General features: G+C 45.1%; 1 protein-coding gene and 1 long non-coding RNA gene across 4 annotated transcripts in view; one reads left to right on the forward strand and one right to left on the reverse strand.

The window, feature by feature from the left end:
• GLDC (glycine decarboxylase) overlaps nt 1–6,664 on the reverse strand; it is a 71,126-nt gene extending 64,462 nt beyond the window's left edge. The window contains exons 1-2 of the mRNA XM_048851772.2: nt 6,368–6,664; nt 5,862–5,940 (exon numbers count right to left, since the gene is read on the reverse strand). Coding sequence (XP_048707729.1) covers nt 5,862–5,940; nt 6,368–6,634 — 346 coding nt within the window. The 5' untranslated portion in view covers nt 6,635–6,664. The remainder of the gene's footprint in view (nt 1–5,861; nt 5,941–6,367) is intronic.
• The window catches only part of LOC125637381 (uncharacterized), a 29,076-nt gene continuing 8,675 nt past the window's right edge, over nt 5,871–26,271 (forward strand). Inside the window, exons 1-4 of one of the 3 annotated variants that reach the window (XR_012668618.1) lie at nt 5,871–5,958; nt 6,055–6,176; nt 10,883–10,940; nt 18,417–18,942. This is a non-coding gene — a long non-coding RNA (uncharacterized LOC125637381). Of the gene's footprint in view, nt 5,959–6,054; nt 6,243–10,882; nt 10,941–18,416; nt 18,943–26,271 lie in introns of those variants that run through there. The other 2 variants (XR_007356923.2, XR_012668617.1) reach the window with 2 other exon arrangements.

The following is a 26,271-nucleotide window of genomic DNA, read 5'->3' on the forward strand; positions in this document are numbered from 1 at the left end:
CAGTTTTCTAGGGCAGCACAGATTAAAGGCTTAACCTTCACTTTCTTTGCTGAAAATAGTCCACTAATCCTTCACATACCTTAGCTGACAAATCTTTTCTTGCTGAATAAATAAGTGCAGTTGACCTTGTTTTTTTTTTTAATTCAGTGTATAACATTATCAGAGGCAATACTACTCACAGAAGAGAACACTGCAGATTCTGCCAAGAGTTCAATGTTAACGTTTACAGATTTCACAACTTCTTCAACAAACAAGTTGCTGCTTTTTAGCAGAAAGAGCTCCCACTGCTACCTTGCAGTATGTAAATTTCCGATTTCTTCCCCCTCTTCTCCTCTGTCTCTCACAGACACACACACACGCATCTACCTGCTCGTGCACCCACACACTTACTATGATGCTTTCTAGAAGCTATAAGACAGTTTAGTTCTGTGTGATCTGTTTCTTTCACAGCTTTGCTTAGATGACCTGATTTTACTTGTTTGAGACCCACTAATCTATGTAAGATTAGTAAGATCTGCTATGTAAGATGGCAGTCTGAAACCAGAGCTCTGCATCTTTCCACTCCCATCCCACACAGTTCTATTTATCTGAATTTTGTTCTCCCACTTTGTCACTAAGGAACAGGTAACACACATCTTAGATGATAAATCGTGCTAGAACACTCTCACGATATGTCAATAAGAATGCCCAGTTCTGGAATGTTTTAAATGAACAGGCCCCAGTCCATGCAAATATAGTTCTGGGTTCATTTAATCAATAACACTGGAGTGGCAAAGCCCTCTGTCCATCTTGGATGGAGAAGCACCAGAGTAGGCAGCAAAGGGCCCTGCTGGCAGTAAAGATGTGGCCACTGGTCAAATGACACTGAAAGGCAGGGACAGAGGACAGCAGTAACACATCACGGAACAGACAGCAGAAGAGTGAGAATTGTAACTGCTCACAGCATGGATCTGAGCTTGAGCCATAACCAAAATCAAATGCCAACTAATTTAATCTGTTTTGGTGAATATATAACACTCATCACTCCTGTGATGCAATGACAATCACACACACCTCAGTGGAATTATACCACCTTAATTCACAATTAATTTATACCAAGTCAAATAATGTTTTATTGGTTAGTAGTTAAAACTTCCTAGACATGGTCCCTCACCCACTAAACACTGACAGAAAAGAAATACTGCACGGAACAAACAAAAAGGAAAAGAGTGTTCAATTTTTTTTTTATTTATTTTTACTTAATGGATATGGAACATCACAGGTGCCAGGAGGAGAGAGGGAACTGTCAAGGACATCTTGTGTACCCTGAATTCTGGTTGGGAAGGGAAGCCAGTGCCAGCATCTTTTTCTTCTGGAAAGAATCTCTATTCTTTTATAATAAAGATCAATGACATTTCCTTCTCCCTCTTCTGTCCACCCATTGCCCCTATCTACACTAAGGCCATGTGCCATCAATACTATGAACACTTTATTAGTATGGGAATACCAGGACACTATACCAGAAAAGCTCTCCTAGCATTGATGCAACTTATATTGGCAAAGCTGGGCTTTTACCTGTATACCTTATTCCACTTGCCGAAAGTGAAAGAGCTATAACTGTAAAAGTGCAGGTTTGCTGATACAACTGCATCACCAGGGACTTCCGTCAGCACAGTTATATTGGTTAGGGAAGGGACCATACCTCTCACTACCCCGACCTAGCTATTCTAACAAAAGCCTATCGTGTGGATGTCGCCTATGAAATTTAGAACTTCTATCTCACTTCTAGAGTACTTTCACTGATAACAGGGAAGCTATAATGCAGACAAGTCTTCTGCATCTTTGCTACTGCCACGTCTAACTTGGGCTTGAAAGCATACTTCACATTTAACCACAGGTGCCCAAAGCCACATATCCCTCCAGAGCCATACCACTCCCCTACACCCATTTCCTCATTAGGAGATCATCTTTACTGCTGGATCAGTTACACTTAGCTAATATCAAGGCCTTGTCTACACATGAAAGTTTTATCAGTTATACGGATATAAACTCCTGTGTTAACACTCTTATTGCAGTATGAGTGGGCTTGTTTCAGGTTAGTTTAAACCCTTTGCTAAGTAAAAAAGCTAAATATAAAGCACCACTCATATTAGAATAAGTGTTCACATGGGGGGGGGGGTAGTTATACTGGTATAATTATATTGGCTTAAATTCACATTCTTATTCTGAAAAAAAACAAAAAACCTCCCACATAGACAAAGTCCAAGAACATATACCACTACCACAATCTTAAATAAGGCAGAAGTTGAAAGCACTCAATTCCTGCTTATTCTGGGTGAGTGGAATTTAAATGTGTATCCAACCCAAACTTTGACTTCAGTTGAACTCGAGCACATGCTTGAGTTCTTTCCTGAACTGACCTCTATTCTCTGGAATAAAAATATTCTATGTATATATTTTAAAAGCCCTGTTACACAAAACCCATTGATCTATTCCCAAAAGTCACGTTAGGAAAGGGTTAGCTATTTAAATTTACTAGGTTTAACCAAAAAAACACTAGTAGAGATTGCTTGCCCCACTCCCACATAAAATGTGAAAATGCTGTGTACATTTTATGAATTGTTGGGAAAAGGAATTTTTTAAAAGAGTTTATCTAACATGTTTTAAATAAAGTGTAATTCTCAAACAAACGTGACTTTTCCTTTAATCTATAAGTGTGGAAATAATATACATACATACCACATTTCTATAAGAAATTCTGCTTGACAGCTAGAAAGACAACCTTCCCTACATTGGGTAGGAGGCAAGTTTGATCCAGCTCTTCTGGGTACAAGATGTTCAGTACAAAGTCACACATTTTTAGACAGCTTTCTAGTAGATCTTTAAACAAATATAGTCTTCCACCAGCAATACAAAAGGAAGACATGGAATGCTTGCCACATTCCAAAAGTGTGCAAATTTGAATACTGCCCAATCATAACACAAGGGGGGGAGAGGAGGGAAGGGAAGTAGGACAAAAAAGTGGCAATGCACAACTGGAAAAAGCTATTTCTGAATTCCAGTTGTGAGGCCTGGATCAAAACAGTAATGCAAACAATGGGAAATAAGAACAACATAGAAGGCATAAATGAAAGTTTTGTGCTCTAATGAACTGGAGAATATATGCAAATATGTTTGAAGGAGATGGGATTAACTGAGGAAAAGAATGGCAACTTTAACATGGGTCTTTTGCAGAGCGCCTCAAATTCTGATTTTCAATTAACATAGTAGTTACTATTTCCTCCAAATCACATTTTATTGTTTCCTCATCCCAGAGAGGACACATTTAGTGTATTTGGGTACAAAGTTAAAGAACATCTAGACTTTTTTTTATATGTAAACATGCTGACATATCAGGTTTGTTACTCATATGTTTAAACCACACAATTAGAACAAGGAATAAATTACACAACCAAAATCCCCTTCTGCTTCCCAGTTTGGCTTTTGGAGTGCTTGAAATTTCCAGTTCCCAAGCACAAACCTAAACTAAATCTGAACTATCTAGGTTTTTAAGGGTCACTGTTTAACAAAAAGTAGCATGCAATAGTCAATTGTATTCCTCTAAAGTTTATTTTTCAAGTATCTCTTTTTCAGTATAATACAAAAGATAAAATAGAGTAACAGCTGGATCAGTCTCCAGTTAACTAAACGGGATGTTAGCAAAGGAGATCTTATGAAGAAAATATTTCCAACAGTTACCTGCCTGCCTCAGACAGCGAGTAGAAAGTAGTTAGGATAGAAAGTCACTAACTCATGCTAGTGATTGGGAGACCCATGATAAATTAATTATACAAATTAGCATGTGAGCACATTATAGAAAGGATAATGCATCAAAATGCACTTTAGTTTATTTTGACAACAGTAGTTTAGTGTTTAATTATTTATGACCACTTACAATGTATCAGTAAATGTACTGTAGCATATTCAGTAAGTCTTAGCAGATGTTGTAATGAAGTTTTCTATTACTATTAAGTCTTTGAGAAGTGGGGAGAGACTGCCTTGTATGTGAGTTATTTTAAGAAGTGTACATTAGTGAAGTTCTACTTCAGTTCACTTACAGTTTTAAAATGATCTGACAAGTTTGATGAAAACACCATTTACAAATATGCTTTGACTTTTAATAGAGACATTCCAATCCTAGAATATACTGTCTAGCTAGGTCACCATTAGGGAGATATTAAATTATCCCTACTTATGCAAATCATGAAGATAGCGAGGAGGAGGAGTTTAAGATCACCCCCACTCTTTTTGAGAGGCGGGAAAAAGTTATTGAAAAGTAAAATACACCAATGCATCAAAGATTTAAATAAAATATTTGAAATAATAAAGACTTTTCATCATATTGTGTTATTCCTGTCTAGAAGTAGTTTTTTCAGGTTATAGTTTTCCTAGCTGTTCATTCTGGCTGCTGCTTCTGTTTTGTGATGTCATCTCAAACTAACCAGATTGGACTGGCCAGGAACCTTAAAGAAGGTGAAAGGCCTGAAGTTTACACTCAAATTACAATTTGCTGATGAGCAATATTAAAAGGGAGCAAGAGGAATCAAAATAATTTGTCCTATTTGCTAATATGTTAAACACTAACATAAGCTAAAAGAGGATACTTGATGTAGTGATTTTCAGAATGCTAGGCACTTCTTAAGCTTTATGTTTCAGTGCAATTATTTAGTCAATAAGACTTCTAAAATGTTTTTTGGCACAAATGTGTTTTCCAGGAAGATATTGGCAAGCACATTTATTATGGTCTTTATGTACTAATGTAATTGTATATTTTTAAAATGTTCCCTCTAATTAAATGTTTGAGACCTCCTTAGTTTTAAGGAACTGAAATCCACAAGTTCCCCCAGCATACTAACAGCACCTGTAGGCTTGGATTTACGACAAGAATAATTTGCTAAACTATACTAGTGCCCATTAGTACTATTATAGTTGAGATTCAGGCTACTATTAAAAGTAACCTCTATACCCAAGTTAAATCCCATTTTCTGATGACTAATTCAACTAGAAAAAAAAATTCTGCTGGGTAGAAATACTGCAAACAGGTTTTCATCAAAATAGGTTCTACGTTTATTAAAGTACAAAAGGAGCACCTTTGTTTCTCATGATGTGCTGAATTTAGATGCCAGTTTTAAAATTTATGCACATCATTGATCCATACACTGGGATCAATTAAATTTTTTTTAAAAAAATCAGACTAAACTTCAAAACATAAGTAGTTATTTTATCTGTGGTACAGAAGCCGTCTAGCCCTTTTTAGTATTTTATTTAAAGATGCAAATTCTGAGCAACAGGCCTCAAAGTGTCACTCAGCATAGGAGGTAACAATTTTAGAGGTGCAGTTTGCCTGTAACTTGTACTAGGGTGTACTAGACTCAGATTTATGAGCAGCAATTTTCAATACATATTACAATGCTTTCAGGGCATGCCAAAGTTGACTGCACTTTAGTTAACTCAAAACACATCTTCAGGTAGTCTCATCCTGTCGTAAAAGTTTTATTTGTTTCAAATGTGAAAACAACAGCTAATTTTATGCAGCCAACATACTGCTACAACTAGGCACAACATCACAGATTGAAGAGCAATACAGTATAGTACTGGCATGATTGTTTTTGCTTCTTTGTGATAAGTCCTGTTGCTTTTTACTTGAAATGGGTGGGTTTTCTGTTACAGTTTTTACACAATTTTAGTCATTAGACTAATTACTGGGATACAGAAAAGCAAAACCGTAACTCCTCCGCTGAGCTATTTTAATGCAGATTATTTAGACCAGAAGCAAGAGGGGCAAGGAGGGGGAGATTTTACACAAAGCTCCTACTGGCGTTCAGCGTGAAATGGTCACTTACAAATATGGTCATCCATCTCCAGAGGCCTTCTCAGGCGGATGCTGGGAGGGACGGTTCTATCAATCAGCTCATCGATACTCTGAAAAAGGACATCCATGTAAGTACCGCGCGTTCCCCGTCACCCGGCAGCTTTCTGTTTGATAGCCTGCACTAACGCGCACACAAATTTTAAAAGAGTCTCTCCTCTTCACAGTCTCTCATCACATCTCTCCGTGGGACCTTTGTTGAGACTCGTTTCGTTGTTACCGGAGTCTCGGCGAGTCCCCACTTCTTGCTCTTGTGCACCTCGCTCCGGAACTTCCCTGCGGGCGGAGGGTGAGGCAGAGACGGGAGGACGCGACGGGGAAGTGGTTTTAGGGAGATGCAAAGATGCACAAGAGGGTAGGAGAGGGGGAGGGAAAGCGAGCAGGAAAACACGGGGGGCACCAGACTGAGGAGCAGCGGGGGGGGGTGGAGAGGGGGGCAGAGCGGGCAGCACAGGGGGCAAGGAGCCCGCAGGGACTTACCGCCAGACCCACACTTTGCAGCATTTCCCGCTTCTCTTTGTCCCGGGGCCCGATATGCCGCTGGGAGAAGTCATCGTGCCGGGGCAGGAGCTGCTCGATGTACCGGGAGGACTCGGAAGCGGCGGCGCTGGTGTTCGGGGCGCTGCCCCCCGCCGCCGCCGGCGCGCTCTGCTGCCCCCGCCATCCCCATCTGCCCGGCGGCTTCTTCCCCGCCAGGGCGGCCCCCCGGCCCACGAGCCGCCCCCACCAGCGGGCACAGGTCTGCATGCTGCTGCCGCCGCCGCGCCCGGCCAACTCCCCAGCCCGCGGCACCTGCCGGGCACTTTGTGGGGAGGCCCCGAGGCGCCCCCACCCTCAGACCCCGCGCCAATGGCAGCCCGAGGGGAGGGGCCGCCTGACCCCGCCCCACACAACCCGGCCCGCCGGGCCACCTGCCGGTGCGCCCACAGCCACCGACAGGGCAAGTTTCCCTTCGGCCCCGCGGCCCTTTCCAGCCGCCCAGTCCCGCTTCTCCATCCCCAGCTCCGCTCAGCCCTCTTTCCACCCGCAGAGCCCTTCCCCAGCCCCCCTTCTACATCCCCAACCCCCCTCAGCCCCCTTCCCACCCCCAGAGCCCTTCCCCAGTCCCCCTTCCGCAGTCCCCAGTCCCCCGCAGACCCCTTCCCACCCGCAGACCCCTTCCCCAGTCCCCCTTCCCCAGTCCCCCTCAGCCCCCTTCCCCAGTCCCCCTTCTCCATCCCCAGTCACCTCAGCTGCCTTCCCACCCGCAGACCCCTTCCCCAGTCCCCCTTCTCCATCCCCAGCCCCCTCAGCCCCCTTCGCACCTGCAGAGCCCTTCCTCAGTCCCCCTTCTCCATCCCCAGCCCCCTTCCCACCCACAGAGCCCCTTCCTCAGTCCCCCTTCTCCACTCCCCAGCCCCCTTCCCACCCGCAGTGCCCCTTCCCCAGTCCCCCTTCTCCATCCCCAGTCCCCTAAGCCACCTTCCCACCCCCAGGGCCCTTCCCCAGTCCACCTTCTCCATCCCCAGCCCCCTTCCCACCCACAGAGCCCCTCCCTCAGTCCCCCTTCTCTACCCCCCAGCCCCCTTCCCACCCGCAGAGCCCCTTCCTCAGTCCCCTTTCTCCATCCCCAGCCCCCTTCCCACCCACAGAGCCCCTTCCTCAGTCCCCCTTCTCCACCCCCCAGCCCCCTTCCCACCCGCAGTGCCCCTTCCCCAGTCCCCCTTCTCCATCCCCAGTCCCCTAAGCCACCTTCCCACCCCCAGGACCCTTCCCCAGTCCCCCTTCTCCATCCCCAGCCCCCTTCCCACCCGCAGTGCCCCTTCCCCAGTCCCCCTTCTCCATCCCCAGTCCCCTAAGCCACCTTCCCACCCCCAGGGCCCTTCCCCAGTCCACCTTCTCCATCCCCAGCCCCCTTCCCACCCACAGAGCCCCTCCCTCAGTCCCCCTTCTCTACCCCCCAGCCCCCTTCCCACCCGCAGAGCCCCTTCCTCAGTCCCCTTTCTCCATCCCCAGCCCCCTTCCCACCCACAGAGCCCCTTCCTCAGTCCCCCTTCTCCACCCCCCAGCCCCCTTCCCACCCGCAGTGCCCCTTCCCCAGTCCCCCTTCTCCATTCCCAGTCCCCTAAGCCACCTTCCCACCCCCAGGGCCCTTCCCCAGTCCCCCTTCTCCATCCCCAGCCCCTTCCCACCCACAGAGCCCCTCCCTCAGTCCCCCTTCTCTACCCCCCAGCCCCCTTCCCACCCACAGAGCCCCTTCCTCAGTCTCCCTTCTCCATTTCCAGCCCCCTTCCCACCCGCAGAGCCCCTTCCTGAGTTCCCCTTCTCCACCCCCAGCCCCCTTCCCACCCGCAGTGCCCCTTCCTCAGTCTCCCTTCTCCATTTCCAGCCCCCTTCCCACCCGCAGAGCCCCTTCCTGAGTCCCCCTTCTCCACCCCCAGCCCCCTTCCCACCCGCAGTGCCCCTTCCTCAGTCTCCCTTCTCCATTTCCAGCCCCCTTCCCACCCGCAGAGCCCTTCCCCAGTCCCCCTTCTCCATCCCCAGCCCCCTAAGCCACCTTCCCACCCGCAGAGCCCTTCCCCTGTCCCGCTTCTCCATACCCAGCCCCCCTCAGCCCTCTTCGCACCTGCAGACCCCTTCCCCAGTCCCCCTTCTCCATCTCCAGCCCCCCTCAGCTCCCTTCTCACCCACAGACCCCTTCCCCAGTCCTCCTTCTCCATCTCCCGCCCCCCTCAGCTCCCTTCCCACCCGCAGACCCCTTCCCCAGTCCCCCTTCTCCATCTCCAGCCCCTTCCCACCCGCAGACCCCTTCTCCATCCCCAGATCCCCTCAGCCCCCTTCCCCCATGCAGAGCCCCTTCCTCAGTCCCCCTTCTCCATCACCAGTCCCCTCAGCCCCCTTCCCACCTGCAGAGCCCCTTCCTCAGTCCCCCTTCTCCATCCCCAGTCCCCTCAGCCCCTTTCCCACCCACAGAGCCCGTTCCCCAGTCCCCCTTCTTCATCTTCAGCACCACCATCCCCCTTCGCACCAGCTCTTCCCCAGTCTCCCTTCTCCATCCCCAGTCCTCTCAGCCCCCTTCCCACCCACAGAGCTCCTTCCCCAGTCCCCCTTCTCCATCCCTAAACCCCCTCAGCTCCCTTCCCACCCACAGAGCCCCTTCCCCAGTCCACCTTCTCCATCCCCTGACCCTCTCACCTCCATCCTCCACAAAAACATTCCCCTCCCAGACCTCCTCATCCCTATCGACCCCACTCCCTCCCCATTCCCTGATCCTCTCATCCCCCTCTACTGTCCATCCCACTCCCATACCTCATCCGTCATCCTCCTCCCCATCCCCAGATCCCCCTCCTCACCCTCAGACCTTCCTCATCCCCAGCCCCAGTCAACCCCCAGCCCTCTCCATCCCCACTCCTAGCTCTCTCCTCATCATCCTCAGCTAGGGTGACCAGATGTCCCATTTTTAAAGGGACAGTCCCGTTTTTTGGGACTTTTTCTTATATTGGTGCCTATCACCCCCCACCCCCTGTCCTATATTTTCATAGTTGCTTCCTGGTAACCCTATCCTCAGCCCCCTTCACCACTCCTGCTCCCTCATCCCTATTAACCCATATCCTGAGTAACCCCACTTCCCCTGCACTTATGGTCCCCATCTCCCATCTTTCCTCTTCTAGCTCCTCAGTCCAGGCTCTTACTGGACTCTCTCTAGCTTTGCCTTCTGCCTTCCAGCCCCTCCACCCCCATGATCCCCCCTTCCACTGCCCTGCATTAAGCCCTCACCCTACAGCTCCTTTTCTCCTCATGTTTCCACTGCCCCTCATCCTTCAGTTCTAGATCTCCCTACCCCAGCCTCCCCTGTTCCCCTGCTCTCACCCCTCTCTCTCTCAAGCAACTCAAAAGTTTCAGGTCTATTTCAATAATCATATTGGCATGACACGGAAGTATTGGCAAGCCTAACACATCAAGTGTCTGTCACCATTTACATAATATCCTCTTGTAAACACATCACAATGCCAAAGTGTAAGCTAAACTCAGATCTGAAAGAGGGGGAAATAGTGGCTGAAGATTAACAGTAACAATATGTTGTACTTCTGTAGCACACTTTTTGTTCCCCTCCTCTGCACCCCAAACTATTAAGAGGATACTGCTACTGTATTTGATTTACAGCCTGCAACTTTGATGGGAAAGTTTATATAAGTGCCAAATACGGTTACTGTTCAACTGCAGTTCTGTTCAGGAACTAGCATCTGAAGAATAAAAGTTTTTTTTTTTTTAAAGTGCTGCTTTTTCATAGTAGTGAAATAATATCAGCCATAAATATAATATTTTTATCAGAAAATCCTCATTGTCTAAATTCAGGTAATGTTTGGCAGTTTAGGTGTCCATTATTAGAATATCTGACTGCCTATCAGGAAATTGAAAAAGACTTATCCCCCACACTCAATATCCATCATCTATATGAACCCCCCCCCCCAAAAAAAACTGCTCTTGTCTCAAACCCTGTATGATCTGAATAAATTCTGACCTATTCCATTTAAGAAGATGAAATTCTGCTGTATTTGTAAACTTATCTTTTCCCATTCTGTAGGCATGGTACAGATTTTGACAATTCTATTCCTAAAGTATACTTATCAGAATTGCAAGTGATTTTCTTTAACTTAAAAAGGTAGTTAGGCTATACAATCTTGTATGTGTTTGATTATTAGCATTTGAGATACTGGCATATAGCCAGTTGTGGGAGCAGGGAGGAGTGGAGGAAAAAGATAAAAGAAATTCACTGGTATCAGAGGAACAGCCGTGTTAGTCAAATAAATTGGTTAGTCTCTAAGGTGCCACAAGAAATTCACTGTAAACTAAATGCCTATGAAGAGATTCTCAATTGGTATAAATTAGCATAACTCCACTGACTTCATGCTCTTTTACGTCAGCTGAGAATCTGGCCCTTAGGTCTCTAATTTTGTCTTCTATCTCTAAGGAAATATTTAGTTTTAATCTTTATTTTTATTTTATTTCATCTAGTAATTGGGGATTCCCCTCCTTCTCATCCTTACTGCAGAAAGCAGCAGCAAGCTTCAATGTAAGTAAACTGGAACATGGATATCTGTCTCACAAGCATAAGGGAGCAGTTATTTCTTTGATGTCAGAACTCTGAAGGCTGTTTGCCAGCACATCTTTCAAAGATGCTCCCAGAATGCAGCATTACATGATATATCTAATTGTATCATAAATGGTAGTTGCACCCTGATAGGAAAACTTGTAGTGATTCTCCTTCTTTAGAGCTCTCACCAGGCAAAATAATCAGCCTTCGAGTTCATGCAACTCCCATATTGTGGTGGTGCAGTGGAGTGGCTTATCTATGATACACATCAGTCTGCTGTGCAAGCGCATAAAGAAAACAAAGAACCCTGCATGCCTGGGAATTGCAGAGTTGAGTTGGAATGGTGAATTCTTGTAAATTTCCTGTTAGGGATCCACTACATGCTTGTAGTAACTCCCCTAAATGGGCCACAGTGGGTAGCATATTCACTCCAACTTGTCTGGACACCTAAAATGCAGGAGAAGTTTCTGAAGATTGCCTTATGTAGTAGGTCTGACCAACAATCAGGGCTGAAAGGGCTCACTCAAACCCATATGTCTGCATTTATTTATATCAATCTGCAAATTCCATTTTGTTTTTGGGAGGGCCATTTTGACTGTAAAACTCTTCCTTGCCTGCACCTTAGCTCCACAGCATACATAATGAGCTGAAAAAGAGGGTCAGGAGGGATAAATTCTTACACTTAGCAGGTTACCCAGGGAGGATCATTAAACTTTGATGCAAACACCCTTTGACAAAGAACTGTCTATTGCCCAGGGAAACCTGTTCTACCAGGTGGGCTAGTGACCAAGCAACAGATCATCTGATAGGGTGCTTTGATCAGTTGATGGGGGTTTGAGGCTGATCAGGGAAGTCACCAGACAGGACTGGAAGTTATAAAAGGAAAAGGTCTGCTGAGTAGCTCTTGCTCACTGACTAGAACAAGAAGGCAAGAAGATAGGAAGGAAGGAATAAGGGAGGCAAGAGGATGGGATGCAGCAGAATCCTGGACTCCCTGAACAGATTCCCAATTCCCAAAGGACTTTTGGAGTGGTGAGGAAACTGAGGCAGGGATTTGCATGCAAATTTTGTCTGCAAATAAATTGGTTAGTCTCTAAGGTGCCACAAGTACTCCTTTTAATTTTGTCTCCCTCTATTGATCTGTATCTCTCTTGTCTATGAGTAAAGTGGAATTGGTTTGGAATTCTTTTGCAAAGTCTGTGTGTTCTTGCTTAAACAGTCCGGTGTCCCTGAAAGTTAAACTAAAAACCAGCATAAACCAGATGGAGCTTTGGGGAGAGTGTGCTTGAGCAACTAGGGCACTTGGGGCAGGGGGGAGGAATCAGCACTGGTGCTGGGGACCTAGGGTAGTTTAACCACAGGATCCCATTCCCTGGAAGTGTTAACAGACAGTCTATGCCCTAGAAATATGGCCAAAGACTGGTGGAAGCCTGCTGAGACCTAGGGGAGCTCAGAAGCATGCTGGATCCAGGGTTTGGATCCAAGCACAGCAGCCTGCTCCAGCAGAGGAAGCTTGACCAGATCTACAACAGTGGGATTTAGTTGTTCTGTTTTTTAACATTATTTATAATTCTCTTATTATACTTCATTATAATAGGTTAGTTCTCTTTCAAAATTGTTAGCCAGAGAAATGTTTTGGATAGGGTTTCCAACTTTCTAATTGCACAAAACCAAACAGCCTTGCCCCGTCCCACCCCACCCCTTCTCTGAGGCCCCGCCCGCACTCACTCCATCCCCCCTCCTGCCATCGCTTGCTCTCCCCTGCCCTGACTCACTTTCACTGGGCTGGGGTTTGGGGTAAGGCCTCCGACTGGGGGTGTGGGCTCTGGGGTGGGGCCAGAAATGAGGGATTCAGGGTGCAGAAGGGGGCTCCAGGCTGGGGCAGGGAGTTGGGGTGCAGGAGGGAGTGTGGGCTCTGGCTGGGGGTGTAGGCTCTGGGGTGCAGGAGAGGGCTCAGAGCTGGGGAAGGGGGTTGGGGAGCAGGCTCTGGGAGGGAGTTAGGGTGTGGGAGGGGGTTCCAATCTGGGGCAGGGGGTTGGGGTGCAGGAAAAGGATTGAGGCACAGGCTCTAGCTGGGTGGCTCTTACCGGTCAGCAGTGCAGTGGGACTTAGGCATGCTCCATGTAGCTCCCGGAAGCGGTCGGCATGTCCCTGCGGCCCCTAGGCAGAGGGGCCGGGGGCTGTGCATGCTGCCCCTCAGCTCTCATTGGTCATGGTTCCAGGCCAATGGGAGCTGCAGAGCCTGCGCTGGGGGTGGGGGTAGTGTGTGGAGCTACCCTGATCACCCCTCTGCCTATGGGCCACAGGGACATGCTGACCACTTCTGGGAGCTGCATGGAGGCAGGGCAGGCAGGAGGGAGTGCTGACTGGAACCGCCAGGATCCCTTTTTGGCTGGGCATTCCAGTTGAAAACCGGATGCCTGGCAACTCTACTCAGCAGGCTAATGATGCTGAGTGGGGGTTAAAGTAACATGGAGCATAGGTCCCTATAGTTTGCCAAAAGCAGATGGAGAATTTCCCCTCCTAGCTTTTTCTCTCTTGGGCTTTGGAGACCTGACCACCCGCTCCTTTGCTTCTTCACTGGTTGGTAAAAATCAGGATTCATCAAGCAGGAGAAACGGTTGCCTGGCTGAGGAGTTTATCAGGTTATAACCTTTCCTGATAGTAAACGGAGCAGTACCAGCACCCGATGGGAGAAGAATTATCCAAGCTGCTTTTGTAATCAGCAGGAAGACTAAGTGTCAGAAGCAAAACAGAATAAATCTATTGATCAGTTACAGTTATCGAGTATATAACTCTCATGTTTTTAAGTAGTCTGGCTGTGATGGTGTCTCCAGCACCTGCTTACTACCTAATCTATTCAGGTTTCAGAGTAACAGCCGTGTTAGTCTGTATTTGCAAAAAGAAAAGGAGTACTTGTGGCACCTTAGAGACTAACCAATTTATTTGAGCATAAGCTTTCGTGAGCTACAGCTCACTTCATTGGATACATCCGATGAAGTGAGCTGTAGCTCACGAAAGCTTATGCTCAAATAAATTGGTTAGTCTCTAAGGTGCCACAAGTACTCCTTTTCTTTTTGCTAATCTATTCAGTTACCTCCCCTTTCCCTTTCTTTCACTTCCAATGGCCAATCCATAGCTGCCAAGTTTTTTCCTGTTCCATGTGTTCCTGTTCTCATGCACTCATGAGAAAATGTCACTGATTTTTCCCCCTCAGAGTTCTCCTGCCATCCCCCACCATCAATGAGAGTATATGTATGGGGAGTAGTAGGGTATTGCTGGTGGGGGATAGGGGAACTTGGGGTAAATCCTCTCATTCTGCCCCTCTCCTTATTAGCCTCATCAGTATCATCCCCCATTCTTTTCACCCCACTCCATCCCAACTCTCCCAGGGGCTCTTGGTACCTCCTCCACCTCTCAAGGGGCTTCACACTAGCAAGCCAGCAGGGGAACAAATGGATGGGAGGCACAGAGGCTGCCTGAAATTGGGTGCAAAAGTAGAGATCAACAGGAGCAAGTGGAGTTATTTGCATGCAGACCAGCTGAATGTAGGAGATCTCTAGAGCCAGGCTGCTGGAAGTTGTGACAGGGCTGCCAAATACATTAAATGGGTGACACCTGATAGCCCTGCCAAGCTCCTAAACCTACAAAACTGCTGACAACAGCAAGGTTTGAGAGACTGTTACTGGGCCATATGCTCCCAAAGTCCTGCCTCTGTAGGGAAGCAGAGCGGTTAGCTAGTCCCCTCCCCTTGTTGCTGCTGAGTTTCTCTCTTGGAGAACACTGGGGCTTTTTAAAAGGCCTGCCCCCCACTCCCCAGGAAATTCTGTGTAAGACACCAGCCTACATGCTAATAAGGCCAGATGCCTCTATAGTCCTACATTAGGGAGGTATTAATGATATCAAACTAACTACAGTACCCTTACCTTCCTGCTTGATTTTAATAGATGTGCAGGACATAGGTCCCACAAACAAAGAGCAGCCTCAAGCACCCTTAGCTCATCAAAGAGTTTAGTAAATGACACTGGTTGAAACTCAACTAAAGTAAACATGACATGTCCTCTTCAGGCACAGTTCTGCTCCCCTGAAAGTAATGTAGTCTGAATATCTGCAAAAAAAAAAAAAAAAAATAGAAAATGCCTCACAATGAAAAATATGCAATTTCATTCCAAACTGTCCAGTGCCAGGAACAGTTTCACTGGAGGATACTCTGCAGAAGTGAGGGTGAAAAATAAACAATAAGGATTAAAAGTGCTGTATGTGGTCCACACTGTTTTGAATAGTTTACTGGAAACAGTTTACAAGAAAATAGATTTCTTGAAACGATAATAAAAAGGTTTCCTATAAATGAATAATATCAATTCCTTCACTGTAGTAAAAATTAACAATAGAACTTTGCATTTCTATAGAGTCTTCCACCAAACGATCACAAAGCACTTTATAAACATTAAAAAACCGAAACCTCACAGCACTTCTCTGAGGCAGTATTATCCTTATTTTATGGATAGGGCATCCTGAGGCATCACAAATTGAAGTGGTTTGCCTACGGGGAAACACAAAGTTTATGGCAGATCTAAGAATAGAACCAATATTTCTGGAGTTACATGCCTGAATCACAGATCATCCTTCCCTATTCCCCTGGTTTTTGTGGGAGCAAAACGAAACAGACTACTTTATAGAAAATGTTTCAGTTGGAGTCTTCAAACCAGACAAACTCCTTGGTTCTACATTCTCCCTCCCAAACTGTATAATCCCACCACTGCAATCCAGTCTGTTTTTACAGTAACCATGGGTGTTTAACAAAATGCCTACCCTCACTAGTCTGATATTTTTAAAAAATAACCTGTTTACAAACCCCTGGTTATTTTTTTAAACACAAAATGTACCAATATCCACACTCTAGACTAGGGGTGGGAAAGCTTTTTGGCCAGAAGGCCACATCGGGGTTGCAAAACTGTAAGGAGGGCCGGGTAGGGAAGGCTGTGTCTCCCCAAACAGCCTAGCCCCTGCCCTCTATCTGCCCCCTCCCACTTTCCACCCCCGACTGCCCCCCTCAGAACCTCCGCCCCATCCAACTGCCCCCTGCTCCTTGTCTCCTGACTGCCCCCCATGACTCCCGGCCCTCTTACCATGCTGCTTAGAGCAGCATGTTTGTCAGCCATGCCGCCTGGCTGGAGCCAGACATGCTGCCCTGCAGGAGCACGCAGCCCCGCTACCCGCGTGACGGCATGGCTGCGGGGGACTGGGAGCAGCAGGGAGGGGCCTCCCTGGCCAGGACCGGGCAGGACGGTCCCGCAGGCCGTAGTTTGCCCACCTCTGCTCTAGACTGTAGTTCTACAGTTCCTTGATTTTCTTTGTTTTTGAATAGTGTTAAAGGGAGGCGGGGGGAGCAATTGATCCGTCTTGACTAGCACAGTGATTTGGTTAAAGTTAGTTTAAAAATCAATTTGCAAATTCATGCCACCAAAATTAACCACAATAAGGGAAGTGGTGGGTTACTCTTAGAGGATACAATACTGTTTCTTTGTGGTGAGTGAAACCTCTATTTCATTTGAATAAGGTGTTTCAAAATCTCTATATATATCATGGATGTAACAATAGTATGCTATTCTAGGCCAGTCACATTAGACTCCTTCCCTCTCTAATTTATTGTTCCTCATAGCTATAAATAGCAGTCATAAGAGCAAGGAAATTAAAACAATTATTCTTAAAGAGCCTGAGTGGTCTAGTGGAGTGATCCGTAGAACTGGGATAATACCTGTCTCACATGGCTGTGTGAGAATTGATTTGATAATATTTGTACTGTGCTCTGAACATGAAAAACACTGTATGTGAGGAGTTACTATTAGTATTGGAGAGGAGATGTATCAATTTAAGTCCACAACCTTTTTCCAAGATACTATTCAGGCCATCCCAGCTTTTTTCCAAACACTCTTTCAATGATCCAGTGGCTGAGTGCACTCTCTCCGACTTGCTGCGCACAATCGATGGTTTGGTGTCCAGCTCTAAATACAGAAAAATCACTTCTTTGGTCTGAAGCAGGGGTGGCCAACCTGTGGCTTTGGAGCCACATGCGGCTCGTCAAAAGTTAATGTACGGTTCCTTGTATAGGCACCGACTCTGGGGCTGGAGCTACAGGGGCCAACTTTCCAGTGTGCTTGGGGGGTGCTCACTGCTCAACCCCTGGTTCTGCCACAGGCCCTTCCCCCACTCCACCCCTTCCCGGTTCCTCCCCATAGCCTGCAATGCCCTCGCTTCTCCCCTTCCCCCACAGAGCCTCCTGCATGCCAGGAAACAGCTGATTGGGAGGTGCAGGGAGGGAGGGGGAGGTGCTGATTGGCAGGGCTGCCAGTGGGTGGGAGGCGCTGGGAGTGGGGTGGAGGAGCTGATGGGTGGAGCAGCTGCTGACATATTACTGTGGCTCTTTGGCAATGTAGATTATTAAATTCTGGCTCCTTCTCAGGCTCAGGTTGGCCACCCTTAGTCTGAAGTCTAATGCTGATGTTTGGGCCCATAAATCCATCTAAAAGATAGGCAGTTAAAGTTTGGATTTTGATGCCCTGGGAAACTTTGTGATGCAAGTTTCTCCGAATTCTGTCTGGAATCTTCCTATATTATTCTAATTAGTTAGTTACAGAATGCATGCATGAGCTTGTGCTTTTTGTATTTTGGATCTTTCAATAATTATTCAGCCGGCAGACCTTTAAAACAAACTTTATCCTAAGTGCTTTCATCTCACTGGGGCTTTGCAGGAACTATGAGACATACAGAATATTAACTCCCTTCTTTGGAGCCCGACTCAAAATGACTGCCTACAGACTGCCTCCAAATGTCTTTCAACAGTTTCCCCAGTCATCAGTTCACCTCCTCATTCTTGCATTCCCCCACTCTAATCAGACATGTAATTGGGGAGTTCCCCTACTATGACAACTCTTGATGTCACCTCTAGATTATTTGAGGGTGGTAAAGACCATTTGTATCTACTCAAACAATTTGCATTGTTAAATTGCAGCATTTCCTGTGCGCTTGTTTTAATCCTGTAAAATATTGCTAGAAGGTTTCTCTTCTGATTTTGGATTCAGACAGCATCCTTTTCCCTAGACTCTCAAACATGCTTATTATTTAAAAAGCTATGTAGGTACATAGGTGACCTAGCTATAGTTTTGAGAAATATTTGTCAAGTCCCCTCCACAAAAATATAAATGGATAATGTACTGAGACATTGCATTCCACATTCCTTATGAAAATATGCTTATGATATGAATATGACATAACTGAGATATATTTTATGCCAGATGGCTCATGTGAGATATCATTGGAAAGGTTATGATTTACTGAATGCAATAATCCAATTTGTATGCCTGTATCATTTCTGTATCTGAAGATAGGAACATTGACTATGTATCTTTATTTCAACTATGCTACTTTGGGTGACGCCCACTGGTAACACTTCAGTACAACAACGGAAAAGCCAGACAGGGCGGATGGCCCATCAGCAAGAGACAATGGACTGTAAAAGAGCTTAGTCTTCCTGTGAACATGTGGGTCAGCCTGTGAAGAATGGCTACAGGGGCCCTATAGAGGCATTTTGCCACGTCACCCAATACTGGAACCCGTCTTGAATTCTGTACTTTTCCACGAGAAGCTGGAGGGTGGGAGTCAAACTAGGAAACAAAGGACTCCCGTCTTATGCAAATCCTATTTAAGGGTGGGGAGTGAGGTAATCCTGGTTGTCAGTTCTCCCCTGCTACCCCACCCAAGATGACTGCTGGAAACAACTAAGACTGAACTGGGGGAAAGAGCTGGACCCAGGCTGGAAGGGCATCTGGTCTGTGAAGAAGATTATCAGAATCACATTTAGGGTGAGAACTTACATGTAATTAGTTTCCTTAGTGTATTAAGCTTAGTTTGCATGCCCTGTTTTATTTTCTTAGTAATCTGCCTTGTTCTGTCTGCTACCTCCTTAACTACTTAAAATAGACCTGTTATAGTTAATACATTTATTTCTGGTTTACAATATAACCCAGTTTATGTGATTTCTTATTCCTGAAGTTGTGCATATCCTCCTCCATATTGAGGGAGGAGGCAAATTTCATATAATTTTGGGTTTGTAGTCCAAGGGGGGTGGACATCTGGGTGCTGTGGCAAGCCCCTTAAGCTGAGCCTTCTCAGAGTGGATCTCTGTCTCTCTGTGCAGCTGGGTGTGGCCCTGCCTGTGTGCTTGGCTGGAAAAGGCTGGGGAGCCTAGCCCAGCAAGACCAGGTAAAAGGGGGCCTAGGCTGGCAGAACAGCCTGCCTCAGCGGCGTCCCAGCACACCAGGTGACATCCCAGGGGGTCCAACCCATCACAGGTACTCCTGTTAAAAATGGGAAGGTCTTTGTACAGATTCACCCGTGTCTATTCTGGCTTCTGAAGAGTAGGACAGAGGCCCCTGCAATGGCAAGTCCTCGGGAGAAAGAGGAAAGGCTCCAGCAGCTGAAAATGGCTACCTTGTACACTGCTAAGAAAAGTGCAGAAGTCAGCACTTCAGTGACTTGGCCGGGGTATGTGCTGAATCAGAATATCCCCAAAACAACGCCCAAAGGCAGGGTTTTGTTTTTGTTTTTTAACAGAACTTTAAACTAAGAGGCAGGACATGCACAGTACCACCTGCCCTTCTTTGGGGTGAATCCTTCCTTGGATGCATGGGCACAGAGAGATGTAGTGTACTTTTATAGCTGGGGTGAATCTAGCCCAGTGTTGAAGATTCTTCAGACTTTCTTGCAGCCTTACTTTTATAATGGCTACTGCTTCCAGGTAGAAGGTTTTTCCCACCACCAAGTCTTATAAACAAGCGGCAAGGGTGAATTAACAAATTCTGGTTTTTTTAAAAGTATTTACAGTACAGATGATTGTTAGCAAATAAAAGATCTTAACCCTTAGAAAATAAAAAGCACACCATAACGTTGTTACTAGATCTTGTCTTATTGCTACATATTAATTTTGAGAGGTCACTACCTAAACACACAAACAGCTTATTTTCTCATAAAATATTCAAGCTCTATCCTGAGTCTCCACACTGTCTGTTTTAAGTACTGTGAAAATCCCATTACATAAATAAGTAATTTGAACATTTACATAATACGGTATACCAAGCAAGATGTGTGTCATCTTTCTGTGTTTACCACTTCACAGGAAGTGGCATCACATTGTATTTCTGTCATCAGGAGCTGGTAGCAAATTTTATTACTGGGGGAAAAAATTACTTCCCAAAGTTCCCTTAGCACGAAATCTGTATCTCCCCTTTCCCCCCAGCACATATACAAGTACTTAGACTGTGGGCTGTATTCCCCCTTCTGTTGTGTTCCTTTTACACCATGCTGGCAGTATAGAGGGGCCATAAAGCCAGTGGAAAATCATTCCCAGGGAAGAGTCCCTGAATTCCCTGGATAGAACAGAATGGCTTTACGCCATGCCCCTTGAAGCCCCATCTGTAGGAGGCATGCCTAGTGAAAAAAGGGATGTGGCCCAATCACTCTGTTCCACATCTATTCTTGGCTATAGAATAGCCCCTAGAGATTGTTGCATAAAGAATAAGTCTCAAGGCTGCTCTAACTTATGTTAGAGGGCTAAAAGTCACCTTTGCCCTGCTGCACCCATCAGTGCTACACTGAGCACATGATGCAAATACAGATGATTTTTCTTAGTGCCTGCTGATATGGGTTTAGATCTGCCACCATCCAGAAATATAAGTTCATATTAAAATAGTACATCACAATGACACTGTCACAACTCTTGTCAAGTTTCCTCTTCTGAACACTTAACAGGCTGCTGCATTTGTGTCCCACACACTGGCCACATGTCCCTAAGTTTATTTGAGTAATGTCCAGTCGCTGCCTCTGGCTCCTCAGAGTACTTCTTTCTAGCACCCCTTTCTGAGAGCTGAGACACCATAGTCCAGATGCTTAGGCCCTGAGACTGGTGCCAGCTCTCCTAGACTCTCCAGTTGCTTATGCACATGCTTTCTAAGAACTTCAACCTTGCGGTCTCTCTGGTTTGCAGTTTACTTCTTCAAGGGCACCAGGTAGTTAAGGCAAAGAGATGCAAGCTTTGCAGAAGGATTCTAACAATTATTTTTACTTTAGACAGCACAAGAGATGTACACACCTATACAAAATACCTATATATCATTTCCTGCCTCAGTTTCCACATCACTTAAGAGTCCTTTGGGGTTTGGTCAAATTCTTCTAACAAGTCCAGGATCCTTTTCCTGATGGTCATGATTTCTCCTGCTTACTGAGTCTGTCTCTCATTGACCCCTTGCAGTAGGTGTCCTTAAGCTCCTGACTGGCACATTAGTCAAAAGATCCCCGGTGCTACAAGAGCCTACCTCTTTGTTCTTCTCTCATGCCCCAAGCTTCCTTTGTCTGTCCAACTAACCCAGTCTGTTTTCAGGGCTGCACCAGACATCTCATCTCTTTGTTACCTTTTCTGGGGAAATTCCATTCCTTCAAACCCTAGTCCTCTGCAGAGAAGTTGGAGAAAACTGGTTTTATCTAGATTGCAGTGACTCCTTTGCTCAGCCTGGGCAAGATCTACACAGGTCCTGATCATCTTTAGTGACCAACCATTGCTAACCCTGTTTCAATGTCCTTTGGAATTTCAGTCCAAGATGGAAGTAAAAAGACAAGAGAGAAGGCGCAGACCAGACTGATAATCAAAAGGGAGCTTGTCATTTGATATAGATACATAAAGCGTTCATAATACCAAACAGAATTCATCAATTGTCTCTAGACAGATTGTCAGAGCCACACTCTAACATCTGGCCTGCCCAAGCCTTACCCATTTGCCCCTCACTGGTTCTCTTGTATATTGGACTTTCTGTACCCATATAAAGGGAGTGAGGCAGCATTTGCCCTATGTGCATAAGTGAGGTTAGATTTTGTTTCCTTTACAGAAAACTCTATTGGATTTTATCTCCATGACCTCAACCTTTCCTTCCTACAGTGACATAATGTCTCTTATCTACTACCAGATACATAGTATCTTTTGTATTATTGCAATCTCTAACAGATATTTGTATGGTATTAAGTTTTTACTTTTGAAAATATATCAGCAAACCTAAAAATACCTGAAACTGAACTCTGCAAACATTGCAAAATGAGAATGGAGAAACCAAAGAATGTCAAGGTTGCAACTTCTAGGAGGACAAGATTATTTGTTACTGAGCGGATAGTTTTCTGATCTCTCTCTTGCTCTTCCTCTAACTCGGTACAAAGGTAAACTAGACAGACCTTGAATACTAAGTCAAAGATACAATTGTACTTGGCTTATTGGATACACTGTACCTGATATCAGATTTATAATATCTAATGATTTTAAAATACTAACTATGGATATATGTACACTAAGCTGACTAAGGGCATTACCTGTTACCAATACTTGATATCAATTCATGTTATCTATTGTGAATAACTATGCAGTAAGTATAAGAACTTCCCTGGCCCAATCTTGTTTTATTAGGCAATAAAATAAATTGCTCTCCAGCAGATCCAAACCTTTCCAGTTTATTCCTTAGTGGTAACAGGGTGTTAAGTCATCTTTTGGGAAAGTGCACACCTGCACTTTTACTTTTATTATCATCTGGGAGTTAAAGGTGATTTGCAAAAGAAAGAGTGGTTGTGTCCTTTTAAGGAAAATATTCATTGATGTATATATAAAGACTTTTAAAAGGTTGTTTATTTTTAATTAGTACTTTTTTCCCTCCTCACCCCCTTTTTAAAACATCTTAGAAATATCGAGTCTTATCTTCCCTGTTTATGCTGGCAGATTCCTTGGGACACAAAGAACTGGGATGAGAGCTTCCTCAACACTCAGATGAATCTATGAAAGGAGGTCATTGCTCCCAGTAATTGGGTGTTAACAAAACTAATCAAGACACAGAGTTTAAAAGAGTCTGGTTAGTTTCCCAGCAATAAGTAGGCAGCTAAGACATATTTCTAGTGTAAATAGAACAAACATGGGGGAGAGCAGAGAATCTCAAAAATTTAAAGCTCTCTGTATAAATCATAAAGCCAAAAAAGGGGCATAAGCATTTTTTTCTTTTGCAGGCCACCTTCAAAACAAAGTGTTTTTGTTTAATTTGTTGTGGGGTTTTTTTTTGTGGGTGTGAGGGGGTGTTCACATCTATTACTGTTTGAGTCAGGACTGCAGGATTTGGCTTGCTTTTAGAACTCAGAGCTGAATAAACTACTTTCACGTTTTATTATGCATTAGTTAAGATATATTTTATATACAGATGTCATGTAGTCAGGTGTCATGGCCAAGTGATAGTACTGTATTTAAACCAAATGTAACACATCACTATTATTATATATTTATATTATTACTTTGCCCAGAGAGCTTAATCAGGATCAGGGACCCTTAGTCCTAGGCAGAGATGATAGCACCATCTAAAGTTAAAGATGCCCAAAACTTCCCATTTATAAGAATATTTTCAGTTGTTTATAACTTTGCCAAAACTTGAACTGTTTGAGCTGAAATTTTCCATGCACGGTGTCTTGTCTGCCTCAAGCTGCCCTTTTCTTTTTAAGTTTCTAGTGAAAAAATGGTTGAGCCATGGTTCTCATGGCAAAATTTTAAACTATAAGAGATGCAAGAGTGTGACATGTTTTTTTCATGACCCAAAATGGAAAAGTGTATTGTCCTTATGTTACAGACTCTTTTATATACTTCTAAAACAATATCCTCATTACTTTTGATTCTATGGGTAATATGTGTACTGTGATATTCCCCACAGAGACAACAAGTAATTAACAGCACTCTGTTAACTAAATACTACAGCAAAGACAATATTAGAAAACTTTATCTTCTGGCACTGCTAATATTTTAGTCTTCTTGAGTGCAAATATTTAGAAAGCAGATCATCAATATTGATGTGATGCAATACTGTACCTTTCTAACCGTTTTTCCAAAGCTGAAACAAAGAAAGTAGGATAAATGCATCCCTGGTTTATACCTGCTCAAATTGGCATAAACCAGGGTGCAGAGCCAGCTGTGAAGTCTCCACAGCAAATGGATCGCTCAGCAGGATCATATGGTGTCTCTGATGGAAACCAAGGCCCTGATCCTGCAAGTGGCTTTATGCATGTGGACCTCTGCACTCATGTAGAGCCCTCTTTAACTGCAGGAGTTCACCTTGGATCAACCTGCAAAATTAGGGTGTAAATCTGCCTCTCCAAATGGCAACCCCAAGTAAAAAGGGAGTAGACACATTGCATGATGGGGGACAGGGAGGTGTAATTTGTATCTCCTTGTCCAATCCAGAGCAAGGTGTACAACATATATTATAAAATGGAACTTGTTACCTCAGTAGTTCTTTAAAAAACACAGTGTAGTAATGGCAATAAGAACAGAGGAGGCAGATTCTCCTCTCAGCTGCACTGGCACAAACAACCCCATTGACTTGAATTAGACTGGTGAGAGGAGAATTTAGCTCAGTGTGACTGGGTATAAACCTCACACTGGCACCAAAAGGGTTGAAGGAGCCAGAGAGTGATGCAACTTCACAGCTTGTACCTGGGAAGGGTGTGGTCAGGTGAATGGGGTGGATTTAAAAGAGGAGAGAGGACATCAGATGGGAGGAAGTCTTTGGTCCTGTCTTGTAGGAAGCAGCCCCAAGGAAAGCTGAAAAGCAGAAAGTGGGAGAAGAGTAGACAGGCTATTTACAGTGTGAGATGGATGCCTGAATGGAGGTAGGAACTTAGATGAGCTTGTCTGAACCCTGAGTGAGGGGAGGGGTGTACTACCCCCTGGACAGTGGGGTTGTTTGAGGTCTAGGAGCCAGAGGACAAAGGGTGGGGAAAAAAATTATAGGAGGGCAAAAGTATAGCTGTGAGAGAGAGGGAGCTGCTGAGCTCAGCTGGGTTTAAGGTTTAGTTGTTTTTACTTTCTGTTGGATTTTGGTAAAAAGCTCTGCCCTGGAAGGGGATGGACTCTGTAAAGTGGTGTGGCTGGAGGACTAGGATACTCCTTTAGGTAGAGAAGGCTAAAGGACGGTGGGGAAAACTGAGGCAAAGGTGCTGAAATGCCATATATAGCCAAGAGGAGTGTGAGTGGGGGTGGCAACTTTGCTACACACAGCATCCCTAACAACTAGAAAGAAAGGAAAAGTGAAAGGACTACTTCATCCCTATTTTGAGACTCTTTTTACCAATAAATATCAAACGTGTTAGTCTACACTGACAATGAGCAGTGACAAGCTGAAGTATTATAGTTAGTACTGAGCAGTAAATATTTGTCTAAAAAGGGGACTGGATAGGATGATCTAAAAGACTCAAATATAAAATAAGGAGACTCAAGGAGTTTTCCTCTATACAAAATTTAATTTTTTCAGAATTGAAGCCTTGATCCTACAGCAGCTCAATGTGGGCAGATCCCTAATGGGGATCTCCTGGTGCTCTGCTAGGGTGCCTGGAAACATCTGTGTGAGGCAGCTTTCAGGATTCAAGCCTAAATTATGTTAAGTAAATCTACACTCACTGCTGGAACAGTGAAAAGCTGTCATCTTTCTCCCCCTATCCCCCTTTGGATGCTCGTACCAGCAACTGCTCATGCTCTATCTGCCTGAGAGAATCCCTACAAACACCACCATGCTAATAGTAATGTTAATACATTAGCAGACTGTAAAAATAAACTTAAAATCCCATGTGCTCTCACTGTACAACAATATACAAGAGATTTGGATATTTAACCATCCCTAAATTCTGCATTACAGCAAGAGGCTTGCATCCCTGTGAACCCCAGATTACATAGGGTTTCAAATGTTACAAGCAATCTGCAGCCTATATGGTATTATGCTATCCTGTGGATGCCCAACAGGCTACAGATTCTGGTTCAGTGAGAGGATGACCTATTTTACAGACAGGTCAGCTTGCCATGGCAACCCAATACAAAAGAGTCACAAGATGCAGAGCTGACCAGGAGGTAAAAAGTTCATGTAAATCATCTCCTCCTTCTCTCATTCCTTACAGCACTTAATTCAATAGGATTTTAGCTCTAGCGTGAACCCTGCAGAGCTTGGCTTGTAACATAGATTCAGAAACTGAATGGTTTTGTTGGCATTGCCCAGGCCGGACGTGAGTGACTTCTTGCAGATTTGCTTGGCTGTTCAACAAACAACCTTCTCCCCTCTACCCCACCCCCAAACAGCTGGCCCTTGCTCTCTAGTAAGCCACAGGACTCCTCTTTCTGAGCTTAGATGTCTTCAGGAAGCCAAAGGGTGTCTGTTGGCCTGGAGAGAGAGAAGCTGGCTGGTGGGGAAGGACTTGC

The sequence above is a fragment of the Caretta caretta genome, chromosome 5 (assembly GCF_965140235.1).
Source record: "Caretta caretta isolate rCarCar2 chromosome 5, rCarCar1.hap1, whole genome shotgun sequence".
NCBI classification, from domain to species: Eukaryota; Metazoa; Chordata; order Testudines; family Cheloniidae; genus Caretta; species Caretta caretta.